At 34.3% G+C, this 15,060-nt stretch overlaps 1 protein-coding gene across 8 annotated transcripts in view; it reads right to left on the minus strand.

Moving 5' to 3' along the window:
• Positions 1–2,997: 2,997 nt before the first annotated feature.
• Positions 2,998–15,060, minus strand: part of ATG4C (autophagy related 4C cysteine peptidase) — a 160,454-nt gene continuing 148,391 nt past the window's right edge. For 7 of the 8 annotated variants that reach the window (XM_035717108.2, XM_025427901.3, XM_049109540.1 and 4 more), the window contains one exon: positions 2,998–4,149. In XM_035717108.2, the coding sequence (XP_035573001.1) occupies positions 3,982–4,149 (168 nt within the window). In that variant the 3' untranslated portion in view covers positions 2,998–3,981. Of the gene's footprint in view, positions 4,150–12,802; positions 12,881–15,060 lie in introns of all 8 variants that reach the window. The other variant, XM_049109542.1, reaches the window with a different exon arrangement.

The following is a 15,060-nucleotide window of genomic DNA, read 5'->3' on the forward strand; positions in this document are numbered from 1 at the left end:
AGAGAGAGAGAGAGAGAGAGAGAGAGGCAGAGACACAGGCAGAGGGAGAAGTAGGCTCCATGCAGGAAGCCTGATGTGGGACTCGATCCTAGGACTCCAGGATCACACCCTGGGCTGAAGGCAGGCGCTAAACTGCTGAGCCACCCAGGGATCCCCATATTCTCCACTTTTAATATATTTTTCTTATTGTGAGAGAATAAGTGAAATTTTATAACTGTAGTTGTGAATGTTTTGGGCCATTGCTTGCCACCAATAATGCTGAGGAGGACTATAAAAAAGAAAGAGAAGAAAATGCTAATTCAAAAATGTGTCTGCAATACTGACTCTAAATATAATATTTTTCAAAGTTTATAGGCAAGGAGAAAGTCTTTATATAACCATGAAAACCACACAAAAATGCTTAAGATTTCTAAACTGAGTTTTAAGATACAAACTATAAAATGATATAAAAATTATATTTTAGAATAGGATGAGATGTTTCCATTTTTTTCTGGTCTGACGTTTCACCTTTCTTATTTAGTATCTCAAGATATTTGGTCTAAATGCTCAACTGAATATACTACTACTAAATTGTGGTGATTGGCGGTATTGAGGCTATAACAAATAATACATAGTATTTATTCTCCTAAAATTTTTTTGAAAGAAATTTACTCTTTTATAGAAAATAGCCAATCCCTTAATCTTTTCAAGAAATTGCCTCTATCAATATATTCTGAATATCTTGCTTCTATTTTTACAAAAAATTCTAGTTTCTTCCCTGTGTCTATTTCAATGGAAATTCATATAGCTATTTAATATTTTCAAAGTGTTTTCTCATTATCTGTTCTTCCTCTTGTTTCCTGTTCCTGGAAAATTCTTAGAGTATGCTTTTTTGGTTATATATGAATGTATAGTCTAAAAGACTTAGGTATACAATGCAAGCTATTGAAGGTGACCTGTGATAAAGCATGAAAATAAAACTTTCCTAGTTCCAAAATAATTAGAGAAAAGGGGGAGGAAGGGAACTAGATTAGTAGGATTTGACCAGAAATACAGTGCTTTCCACGTGCAATGATAGAAAGTAACTAGAGATCTCTAAAAAATTTAAGATTTCTGACCTAACACTCAATATATTATACAAGTAAGTCATTTTTGCTGTTTTATTTAATTCTTCTAGAAACAAGATGGAATTAACATATATACTTTTAGATATGCTTGCCCTTGGATGATGCTAAGGTTAACAACACAAAAGTGACCTAAATTTTTAATTCTATAAAGTTGTCTTCTCACTACTACAGATTTAATGGGGTTAGTTTAATATAAAAACAGAAAAATGGATACCTTGGGGAAATCCTTTTGGATATTCTTGTACTGTAAAGGATCTCTTCATTCACTCATTCAGCAAATGACTCTCAACATTGCCTGCTGGTGGTTAATACATTGATAAAAGGGGATTCAAAGTGTCAAATCTTATGAGGAAGAGAGAAAAGAAACCTTCACCATCAAAAAGTCACATTAAGAATTTTAAAAATTCATTTCTGAAATGTTAATGGTAAAGCTAGTATCTTAATATTGATGTCCAAATGCAAGGTCCTCCTATAATAATTCTAACAGAATACCCATCTTAGTATCTTTTTTTTTTTTTTTTTTTTTTTTTTACTTTCCTTTATTCCAACCTGAAAGAGATCATCCATAAGCTTTACTGACCAAGTTTTCTGGCTGTTAGAACTTGAAATGAAATCTGTGTTCAAAACAAAGTTTGAAACCAGAATATACGGTACCTCTATTCTAAATCTAATGATGTGGTTCTATTGCTACATTTTCAATAAAACATTAGCACAACTTTTGGCTGTTTCTCAGCTGAAGTTGCATTAACAAGCAAGATAAATCAATCAGCCTATCTCAATTTTCATGAATCCATGCATTCATTTATACACAGTTTTTTTTAAGATTATTATTATTTATTTATTTTTTTTATTCATGAGAGACAGAGTGAGAGAGAGAGGCAGAGACACAGGCAGAGGGAGAAGCAGGCTCCATGCAGGGGCCTGGTGTGGGACTCGATCCTGGAACTCCAGGATCACGCCCTGGGCCGAAGGCAGGCGCTAAACCGCCAAGCCACCCAGGGATCCCCTATACACAGTATTAAGTACTTTTATGTGCATACTATTGCTGATCATTTTGTACACATTTACTCTCAGTCATAGGGAAGACTGTATTGTAAGATTGGTTTGTTTTGTCTGCACAGCATTCTGAGTATTTTCAGTATAATTCAATGTAAAGGAAGTTTCTGCCTCCTCTCAACTTTGGCCACATCTAATATTAACCACTTAAATGATCCCTGAATATGCTGAGAAAATAACAGAATGCAATAGTATAAGTCTAAACTTTTATATAGGTCTTGTAAGAGAATACTTACAATCAGTTCTGATTCATTTGAAGGTTTAGGTACTCTCATTTGATGTGTTTGTTGTAAAATCCTGTGAATACTGCAGGTGTATATAAAGAACAAACTGCAATAATTTAGACAAGACAACTGCAGTACATAAAATCAGGCATACTACTGGCTTCTTATTTTATTGTACTGCTTTGACATTCTAGGAAAATTAGTACTGGACTTAATTTGTCCAGATTTTATCTGGAGTAAAGGAAAATTTTAGATTTCAGGCCATTTATATCAATTCAATAAACTGTCCTCATAGAAATGCCAAACCTGATTTTTCTCATCAGGCATACTAAAGCAATCTGCCCTCTCTGTTTTAGTTTTGCATGCAACTCTAAACCTGAATAAATAGGCTTTCTAATGAAGAGATCAATGACTTTAAATGATACACAATTTTATGTCTTTGTAAGTCACCTTTCCACACTGAAACATGAAAGCTCCATAAAATAAGTTAATATTTTGCTTACAGAGAAACAATATTACTTGACTTCATTATAAATAAATATACTTCATATGAGACAATGATTTTTTTCAAATTAAAGATTAAAATACTCCTATTAAAACCAAAACAAAGATATTTTATGTTCTCACATCTTTATTAAAGTACATAATCCTGGCTGAATAATAACTCATATTTCTATATCACAAATTTGCCTTTCAGTAACACATAATACACTTAAGGTAGATTTACCTTATAGATAGTCTCAGCTTCTAAACACCACTACTTTGATTCATACAAATAGCAAAAATCACATAGAGGACATCTATCGTTATCTTTCTTAGTACTTATCTTTAGATTTAAAAGCTCCTTAATAAGCAGAATTCCCATAAAAATCCATTTCTTGAGATAGGAAACAAATACTATTCCTATCTTAAAATTGCCTTTATCTGATTTGATTGGAAGTTATTATTAATAACATAACCTTTAAATTTCTGGGGAAAACCAATACTTTATATTCACTCCTCAGGGAAGGCTTGATAGGAAGCAAAATGAGGAGCCATTATAAAATCATATTGCTAAGTATTACATTAACTCACAATTCTACATATATAATTATATGCATATCACATCTAACAATTGCTATTTAGTATATCAAGATACATCCATAAGTATCCTTTGGTTGGATTAATATCAGGAGGCTCTGCAGCACTGAAAAATTCATTCTCTGGTCTTCTGGTTGTTAGTATAAATAGAAGCTTTTGAACCTATTTGGTGATCCCAATTTTGGGGCCTATATCACAAAATCATCAAGAGACTAGTGGCCTCAGGTGGAAGAATTTGAAAACTGGAAGGCTTACAATTAAGTTAGAGTTATTGTTAGCAGATCTTTGGGAAATAGAAATGCAGCCAGAATCACTTGATATTAGAAATAAAGATTCATTAAATCTCTTTCAGAAAAATAGCTTTAAAACTTGTGTATCTCCAAATGTTCTTTTTTTTAAAAGAACATATAAAATTAAGATATGTGTGAAAATAAGCCAGTTTCAAGTAAACTTTTTTCTTTTCATTGTTCCCCCTTCAGAGGAATTCTTCTCAACAAGCACAAATACGCTAATCTTTAGAGCAAGACAAATTCTTCTGTGCTAAATCTTTTTAATCTTTTCTTTTCATCCTCTGAGAAAAGGTCTTCTTCATTGGTTGTAGTAGATGTAAAATCATAGTCTCTGGAATGACCATTTACAAAAGTAAACAAGGGATATTTCTCCTTAGAAGAAATTTTCAGCATCTGTAACAAAAAGTACAGAAAAATCCCTTATTGGATGCAAGAGTGCATTAGTAGGACCACATGAGGAAATCTAATGTTTTAATCCTGAATCTCTCTTGTTAGTTTTTCTCATTTATAATTATTCATACCACTGTTTCACTGTTCTGGCTAAAAGACAAAAAGTTCATTAGCATTATAGAGTTTACTTATAGCTAAATATCTGCTGCTCCATTAAGAGCAGACCATCAAAAATTAAGCACATTCATTCCCACCCTACTCCTCTCAAAGTAAGTCTTCTAATCACCTTCCAATTTAAAGGTTTACTGAAGAATCAAGAGTTATCTTCTTTTGGTAGTAATAGACAATAAAACAAAATGGTATCACTGACTATAGGAAAATATTGTGAAAGACTAGTACCATTACACAGTAGAAAAATCATTAAACTAAGTCAGAAGATCCATTCTAATCTCAATTCTACAACTTACCTTGATGAAACCTTGGACAAAATTACCTGACTGCCCTTTACAAAATGGGGCAACTTACCTCATAATTGTTAAACTGACCAAAAGCAATATAAAAAGTTATTTTAAAAATTGTTTAGTCTTTTCAGAGTCACATATTTGAAAAAATATTTCTGCAATAATTTGGTAAACATGAAAAATAGTATTCTTATGCATAGTAATAATCCACACCTTATGTATTACCTCCTAAAGCCACATAATTCAGAAGTAAAAAAAAAAATACCTGGAATTTTGTGGGTAGACCAACCACCTTTATAACCTCTGTCAATTTGGGATTCATTAACAATCCAACAACCCATTCTAAACCACTTTAAATCTTTCTGTTAAACAAATTCTATTTAAAAATTAAAACAATTTTCATTAAAAATGAATAAAAATTTTTTGAATGACATTTTGATAGAAACAAAGTTTCCTATAGATAACCAGGACCTATAAGGATTCTGAAAAGTTAATGTGAATTACGGAGAATGCTGAAAAATATCAACAGCATTTACACATCATTAATCATGATCAATTAATTATAACTTGTTTCTAAAGGATAATTTCAGGGGTAAAAACTAAATTCTCCCAAATGTCAATATTCAACTGAAGGATCATCAAATTCTTATATATTGCATTTATAGATTCTCTTGAAACATGGCTAAAATAAAAAGGTAGCTCTAGCATACAGATACAATGTTAAAATATTTCCATGAGACAGTTAACATGAAATACATTTTTTAATTGAATGGGAATGAACCATGTAAAACCAATTAAGTACTTAGAAAAACTAGATATAATGAAAATCGTACCTATAATTTCATATGGCTCTCCTAAAGTATATATTGGTCAAATTTATTTTATTTACATTCTATTTTTTAAAAAGGAAGAAAGAAGAAAAAGTGCAGAAAATAAAAATAAGACAGAGGAAGCTGGCATGTGATCAGGCCTCTTTCATCTCCAGCCAATGGCTGGAATACAGTCCAAAATTGTTGTCATTTTATATCATTTAATGTCACTTGTAAAAGTCCATTATCTAATGGGCATTGTATCATTTTCAAGTCAGCACAACAAAGCTAATATTATCATCTCTTCATCTTTTCTTTCAAGATCAATAAAGAAGTCATTTAGGTTTATTAGTGGCTCAGCAACTAAGATTCAAATCTCACCCAGGGCAAAATGTCAGAAAGGGGTCCTCTATCCTTTAATTATAAAATATACCTACTTTTTCCATATGGACTTGTAGTGTAAGGCCCCCTTATGCATATTTATTGATTTAGGCTTTGAGAATTATGGTTTTTCTAATTTTTTGTGATTTACTTAAAATATTCTTAAAGATTATCAATGAAAAAACATATTAAAGGTTTACTCAAATCGAAAGTTATGTCCACACAAAAACTTGCACATGGATATTTATAGCAGCTTTATTCACAATTGCCAAAAATTGGAAGTAACAAAGATGTCCTTTAGTAGCTGAATGGATAAATTGTGGTACATCCAGACAATGGAATATTACTCAGCACTAATAAGAAATGAGCTATTAAGCCATAAAAAACATGGAGGAACCTTAAGAGCATATCACTAAATGAAAGAAGACAATCTTACATATTACATATTGCTGTAAGAGTCCAACAATATGATGTTCTGGAAAAGGCAAAATGATGGAGGTAGTAAGAGACTAGTGGTTGCCAGAGATTAATAGAAAGGGAGAGATAAGCAGGTGGAGTACAAATAATTTTTAAGGCAGGAAAACTATTCTGTATGATACAATAATGATAGCTACACATCATTATACATCTTTCCAAACCCAGAGAGTATATAATGTCAAGAGTGAACCCTAATGTAGACTATAGACTTTGAATGATAATAATGATGTGTCCAATGTAGGTTCATCAATTAGAATTATGTCTAAAAAAAAAAAGAATATATGTCTAGTGGGAGATGTTGATGGGGGAAGGGAGTATATAGAAACTTTCTGTATTTTTCCCTCAATTTTGCTATGAAACTAAAACTGCTCTAAAAAAATAAAGCCTATTTTTAAAATGTATATTAAAGGACAAGTGAGTTCAGCAGTAAGGTAAATGATAACCTATCAGTACCTAAACATGATATGGCAGGGAAGAAATAATTTTAGGACATATAAATATGGAATGCCAAAGGAAATTTTAGAAATTATTTAGCTTACTCTCATTTTATAAATGGGAAAATTGAGCCTCAAAGGACTTAAATTACTTTCCCAAGATGATTTAACAGCAACAGCAGCAACAATAAAAAGAGATAAATAAGGAATTATTGGAATATTAGGGTGTCACTTGCAACATGCTTTTAAACACTTTTCCTAGCTCCTAAGCACCCTATTAAGAATATTTTTTCAGACTTGTTTTCTTTTTAAAAAGAATAACCATTGCTTTGAAAATCTGATTCTAAAAACTTCTATCAAAAGTGAAAACTTTAGGGATCCCTGGGTGGCGCAGCAGTTTGGCGCCTGCCTTTGGCCCAGGGCCTAATCCAGGAGACCCAGGATCAATTCCCACGTCGGGCTCCCGGTGCATGGAGCCTGCTTCTCCCTCTGCCTGTGTCTCTGCCTCTCTCTCTCTCTCTCTGTGTGACTATCATAAATAAATAAAAATTAATTTAAAAAAAAGTGAAAACTTTAGTTTTTTTTTTTTCTCATATTAGAAGTCAAAACTAAGCTTAAAGTCCCTCCATGATGGATAACATAAAATCTACATGAAAAAAAAATTCTAAACTAGGTTACCTATATTACATAGGCTATTATCAATTGATATACTACACAAAAGATAACAAAAGTTAATAACTTTGAGAAATATTTTTCTTTTTTTGTTGTGGAGATATTTTTAATTTTTTTTTTAAATGTTAATTTAATTTTAATTAATTAACATAATGTATTATTAGTTTCAGAGGTAAACTTGGGAAAATATTTATTATATAATGTTAAAAGAAAAAACGATATAAAGCCACATGTAAAACTTAATCTCAGGATAAAATCATTTTAAATACATATTTTCAAAAGATTAGAAGGATATACAACAAAATATTAAGTTATCTGTGAATGAAAGACTTAGTGGTATTTTTTTTATATTTCTAATTTCCAAACTTTCTAACATATATTTCTTGGATAGTTAGGAGAAAACAATTTTTTTTTTTAAATTTAAGATAACTGAGTAAACTCAGTAACTATCTCATAGTTGCTTTTCAAAAGGGGATTCAGTGATTTGCTCAACAATAATTTTAAAATAGGCAAGTCCTCTGTTCTATTTTAATAACATAGTCAAAGACTGAAGTGCCTTTATTATCTAAAAGGCAGATCACTTTTCAAGAGGTCAAATAATATTTATTACATTTTTCCTATGTGCTACATTGATGGGTTTCAAAATCTACAAAGGAAAAAGCTGGAGGACAGAAGTTAAGCAATTTCTTCATAATGCTAGTAGGTGTAGGGAGAACAGAAATAGAACCAGGAGATGAGGGCATCCCGGGTGGCTCAGGGGTTTAGTGCTGCCTTCAGCCCAGAGCATGATCCTGGAGACCGGGATCGAGTCCCGCATCGGGCTCCCTGCATGGAGCCTGCTTCTCCCTCTGCCTGTGTCTCTGCCTCTCTCTCTCTCTGTGTCTTTCATGAATAAAGAAATTAATTTAAAAAAAAAAAAAAAGAACCAGGAGATGACCTCTTCTCCCCAGGCCAAACGTTTACCTCTAGCCTCTGCTACCACACATGTACAATTATACCCAGTACAGAGCAGTCTAGACCTATATTCACAGTGGAGCTACATTTTATGTAGTGGTTAAGTTCTAAAGTCAGGGGCGCCTGCGTGGCTCAGTGGTTGAGCATCTGCCTTTGGCTCAGGTGGTGATTCCAGGTCCTGGGATCGAGTCCCACACTGGGCTCCCTGGAGGGAGCCTGCTTCTTCCTCTGCCTACGTCTCTGCCTCTCTCTGTGTCTCTCATGAATAAATAAATAAAATCTCCTCCATTGACTCGACTTATTCCTACATCCCAAAATGCAGATATTAATTACTGATCCTTTATCTTTATATATTCTATAGTATCTCTTAAAAATATTATCTATGCTCAGTTTCAACCATTTCTCTGCTAGAGAAATGTTATTATCCGTATTATCCATATTTTACATTTGAGGGAACTAAAAAATACTGAGTGGTTAGGTGACTTGTACAAGTTCACATAGCTAGTGTCTCACAGAGCCAGGATTTAAACTTAAGCAGCCTGGTATGTTACAACTACTATATTATACTGCCTCCTACAGTAATGGAGGCATGCTGCGATATCAACTCAAATTCATGATCATTTCTGCCTCCCAAAATGAGCTCCCTTCTAGACTTCGCTAGGCTTCTATCATTAGTAACATCATCTTTATTAATTAGTAATGGTTTTTGTTGCCAACTGACAAAAAGTAAAATAAAATAAAATACAACAATGGCTTTATCACAACAAAAAGTCTGACATTGCTAGCTTTGGTTCCTTGATGTCAAGTAGTTCCTACAATTCTCTTGGCCTTTCCCTTGTGATCACAAAATACTGCTGACACCCCCAGGTATTGAGTTCACATTCAGGGCGGGGGGGGCAGGTAGATACAAGGGGAGTGACAGAACCACATCTAAATCTACCCATTTTATCAGAAGAGCAAAATTTTTCCCAGATACTTTCAGTACATATCCAGTTATATTTTACTGGCCAAACTGTGCTTAAATACAAGGGAAACCAAGAAAAGTGAATATTTGGGCACACTGTTACCCCAAATAAAAGCAGGATTCTCTTAGCAAAAAAAAAAAAAAAAAAAAGAGGTGGATATTGAACAGGTAACTAATGGTACTTGCACACCATTCAGAGAGGAGAACCCTGATAAAAATAAAACAGGGCAATGTGATAAGAAAGGATAGGAAGGCTTCTGTAGGTTGTATGGTCAGAAAAGGCCAAGTTGAGACCCAAATGATGATAAGTAATCACACATTAGAATTCTAAGGAAAGAGCACTCCAGCTAGGAAAACCAGCTAGCAGGAAGGCCTAGGAGGCCAGTACACTTAGCATGTTCAAAGAACAAAAAGAAGGCTTGTGTGGCTCAAGGGTAGAGGAAAAGAGGAAGAATGATTGGTATATAAGAGCCAGATCACCCAGGCCCATGTTAGCCACATTAAACAATCAAACTCATGACATTCTACCATAAACACTCCATAATATTCTACTGTAATGTTTCTGCTCATGATGTTCCTGTCTTCTAACTGCCCTTCATACTTCCTTTCTGATCATACAAACTCAATCACTCCCCAAAGCTAAAGCCCAAGTTCACTGACAATTACCTCATGCTGAAGTGATTATTCTTTTCTCCAAAGTCCTGCAGATTTGTCTAGTGTAGCACAATGATTACAGATATGGACTATGGAACACTAATTAGTCTCTGCTCAAAACCTGGCTAATACGTACAAACTATATGACCCTGAGCAAGTTACTTAACTAAACTATCTCATTTTCGTTCAGCTATAAAATGTCAGTATTGATAGAATCTATGTCACAAAGTTGTTGTGAGGATTAAATCAGTTAATGTATGTAAAATACTCAAAAGATTACCTGGCCTAATATGATAATCTAATATATTTTGGCTATTATTCCTGCCATTATTATTACACTATTAGTTTTCTGGCATTTACTAAATATATTTTTACAGTCATTTATCTTTAATATCCATTTCATGTCTTCCCAACTAACAATTAGCCCTAAAGATTTTAAAAGAAATCAGAGGGGACACCTGGGTGGCTCAGTGGTTTGGCGCCTGCCTTGCCCAGGCCATGATTCTGGAGACCCAGGATTGAGTTCCACATCAGGCTTCCTGCATGGAGCCTGCTTCTCTCTCTGCCTGTGTCTCTGCCTCTCTCTGTGTCTCTCATGAATAAATAAATAAAATATTTTTTTAAAAAAAGAAAGAAATCAGAGTTCTAATCATTAAATCCTAGAAGTAAAAAAGACCTATGAAAGAAAAATATCCCTCAGATTTCACTTGGAGAATACAGAACTAGGAGGAAGGAGAAATATAATCATGAACATAAACCTGACACATGGGGCGCCTGGGTAGCTCAGTGGTTGAGCATCTGCCTTCAGCTCGGGTTGTGATCCTAGGATCCCAGGATCAAGTCCTGCATCAGGCTCCTTGCAGGAAAGCCTGCTTCTCCCTCTGCCTATGTCTCTGCCTCTCTCTGTGTGTCTCTCATGAATAAAAATCTTTTAAAAATAATAATAATAAATAAAAATTAAAAAATAAACCTGACACACTAAGTTGTTTACAGAAAGACATTTACCAAAATAGTAATGGGTATGAGAAATTGTGTACCATTGAAGAAAATGGGTATGTTTGTTCTAGAAAACAAAGACAACTTATTCTCTTGCTTTCTGAGATGAAGGAGTAAAAGTTACATAGAGAATGATTCCAACTCAATATAAGAAGTGCTTTTTTAACAATAAAGATCTGTCCAAAAATTGAAAAGACTTCCAAGGAAAATAATTGGCTCACCATTAGCTGAAATGAAGAATAGTCAGTCAACTGTCTAGACCATGTGGATTGATGTATAAATTGAAGACTATAAAAAATCGTGTATATGAGCACATATTCTCAAAGTTGAACTGTCCGTCTGAGGTTTGAATTTCAGCACTACCATTTATTAGTTGTGACCTTGAAGGTTACTGAACCTTTGTAAGTAGGTTCCTCAATTGTATAAAAGGATAACAGTACCTACGTCAGAAAGTTTGTGTAGATTAAATGAGATAATGTATATCAAGCACATAGCACAGTATCAAACATATGGTAAGGACTCTATAAATGTGAGCTTTGGATTAAATAACCTCTAAGATCTCTTAGATATCTAGGATTCAATGGCTATAATATAAATTTTGTTCTATAGCTAGAGGACAACTGGCTACTTGTAAATATTTTTTCCTGTGTGGACACCCATTCCATAATCAATTTCCTAATACATTTTTATTTGCGATTTTTGTTCTCAAGTATCAGTACTATTAGGTAGTAAGTTTATCATTTAAAAAGAGTATTTTAGGGATGCCTGGGTGGCTCAGGGCCTGGATCTCTGGCTGTCTCATGAGAGACACACTCCAGGATCCTGGAGTTCCAGGATCAAGTGCCGCATTGGGCTCCCTGCATGGAGCCTGCTTCTCTCTCTGCCTATGTCTCTGCCTCTCTCTCTGTGTGTGTCTCTCATGAATAAATAAATAAATATCTATTAAAAAATAAATTAAATAAATAAATAAATAAATAAATAAATAAATAAATAAATAGTATTTTACTTGGGGTGCCTGGTGGCTCAGTCAGTCGAGTGTCTGTCTTTAGCTCAGGTCAGATCCCAGGGTCCTGGAATGAAGCCCCACATCTTCTGTCTGCTTCTCCCTCTGCCCCTCCCCTCCTCTCTCTCACTCTCTATCTGAAATAAGTAAATAAAGTCTTTTTTTAAATAAATAAGATTATTTTATTTTTAAATTATCTTTAAGCTGAGAACAGTAAAAAGAGGAAGAATATGGGATGTGAGATAAAATGAAAATCTACATCAGGCCTTTTACAAGACAGCAGAGCAGAGGAGATATAGTCTAAGTTCAGAGCTTGGGAAAGAGATGTGTTGGTAGGATACTTAGGAAAAGTGAGCACATTCACCTACACAACTTGGAGAGGAAGAATACATAAAACCACAAAAACAGAGGTGAGACACAAAACTGAAAACAGGAAAACTCACTGAAAGCCTATATACAGACTCAATTCCCCGGTCCCTCCTCAAAAACCAATACCCTTCTTTGTTCCACATTAGCCATCCAACACACAGAAAAATAAAAATTTGTCCTTTGGAAAAACTGAATAAAGATACGGCCTTTGGTACACCAGGCACAGTGATGACTACAAAAGCTAAAGTATTAGGTGAGACTCTAAAATATTAAGCTGTAAGGTCCCCAGTATCCTTCACTTGTTGGTCCAGAGCACCAGCAAGCAACACATTCCACAGGAAGATAGCAGAACTCCTCTCCGAAAAAAGTGATACAACTCTAGAGAAAAGATTACCACTTAGGCAAACTCATCACCTCATCACCCTAGTATGTAAAATCGCCAGCTAAAAAGCCATGCTCAAACACACAGAACTGCTACTCACCTCTTTGGTGCCTCACTCTTAAGTATAAACAGACACAGAAGGTCACCAGTTATTTGAGGAAAAGCATCCAATGGAGAACTGGAAGATTAAAGCAAAAACAAAAAAGGATCCAGAAGGAAAACAGAAACAGCAAAAGAAGCAGAAGAAAATTTCAAAATTACTATAATTAATTTCCTTGGAGGAAATAAGAAATAATACACCCATTAAAAAAGAAGACAATACAACAGAAGAAATAGGTGAAAATGTATTAGATTTGCTATAATTCAATTACTGAAAAAAATTCAATTACTGAGCTCCTTGCTAATTTATAAGACAAATTTATAACAAAATATCTTTAATTCATTCCTTCATTCAACAAATATTTATGGATTCCTCCCATGTGACGGCAGTTCTGGGCACTGGGGAAACAATAATATACAAAACCAACAAATACTCCTTACTAAAATTACATTCCCGTAGAGTAGAAAGGTGGTAAATAAATATTATGCGTAATGTGTTTATATGGCAGAATGTGTGTGTACTTAAGTGCTAAGGAGAAAAATAAAACAAGGAAAGAAGGAAATACTAACAAATGCACAAAGGGTGGCAAAGAAAGGACGAAGAAGGTGACAGGTGAGTAAAGACCTGAAAAAAGTGAAGGAGGGAAGCATGAGAATATCTGCAGGAAAAGACTTGTAGGCACAGGAAAACAAACAGAATCCTTGAAAGAGAAGGACACCTAGCATTTTCAAGGAGGCTAAGTGTGGCTGGACTTGAGAGAGTAAGGGGATAAGGTCAGAGAGGGAATGGAGGATAGAGGGAGATTCCACTTTTAGAAGGCCTTGTAGGCCACTACTTCTATTTTGACTTACAAAGCTCCTGAAGGGTTTTGAATTAAAAAAGTAACATGATATTAGTTACATTTTAACAAAATCACTCAGGCTGCTATACTGAGAAGATATGTATAGATACAGCAAGGGAGATCAGTTAAGAAGCTACTGTAATAATCCCAAGGAAGCTATCTATGATGGTATACCAGGATAATAATGGTAATGGTGAGAGTTCACCAAATTCTAAATATATTCTAAAGGAGAGATGATAGAACTTGCTGATAAAGTTGGGCATGGGGTGTGAGAGTAAGGGATCCAGGATGATTCAAAGTTTTTATTTTTATTTTTTTTAAAGATTTTATTTATTTATTCATGATAGTCACACAGAGAGAGAGAGAGAGAGAGAGAGAGGCAGAGACATAGGCAGAGGGAGAAGCAGGCTCCTAGCCCGACATGGGATTCGATCCCGGGTTTCCAGGATAGCGCCCTGGGCCAAAGGCAGGCGCTAAACCGCTGCACCACCCAGGGATTCCTGATTCAAAGTTTTTAGACTAAGCAATCAGAATAATACAATTGCCATTTATAGAGTAACCAAATTCTTTTCATTTGGTTTATTTTACTTTATTTTTATAATTTACCTAAGTAATATTTTTTTGGATGGATTTAAGACAAAACTGTAATGCCATGTTCCTTTCTAAACAGAGTACTCATGTGGTAAAAGTCCAATGAAATAAAACTAATTTTATGTTAGGAGTTTTTAAATTGGTTTTTAAATCTACAGTTATATCTTACAACTTAAAGAATTAAAACAAGTATTTTAGAAATGTAATTATTTAGAGGACCCTGATGAGATTAACCCTGCCAACAAGAACAATCATTAAGAAATGGAAAAAACAGATAAAGCAACTGTTAGGGAGCAGCCAAGAAAAGTATGTCTTGAGAAATGAAAATCTTAGAGAGGGGACATCAGGAAATGACAGGACAATGGAATATGTATCGTTAAGATACGAACAAAAAACTACTAAAATGGAATTCTATGCAGCAAAGATATCCTTCCAATAATAAAGGCAAGCTCTTCATCTTCCCCTCCCCTCCCAAACAGTTCATTAATACAGCCACTAGATGAGGCTAGGCAAAACAGGCATCCATGCCAGGATCAAGGCAGGCCCTCTGGTCTACTGACTGTGTGGAAGCCAGATTGGAACCTGGAAGATATCACTTTAATCAACTGATCAAAGTTAACATCACCAGTAAAGGCACAAATTGAAAACATGTACCAACCATTAGGATGCAGTAAGAACATACAGAACCACTTCCATGATATACCTGACAAAGATGCATAACCTGAAAGATTATGAAGAAACATCAGGGAAACCCAAGATGAGGGGATAATCTATAAAAGTATCAAAAGTATCTTGTAAAATAAATAAATAAAAAATAAAAATGTCC

This window comes from Canis lupus, chromosome 5, assembly GCF_003254725.2.
Source record: "Canis lupus dingo isolate Sandy chromosome 5, ASM325472v2, whole genome shotgun sequence".
Taxonomy (NCBI): domain Eukaryota; kingdom Metazoa; phylum Chordata; class Mammalia; order Carnivora; family Canidae; genus Canis; species Canis lupus.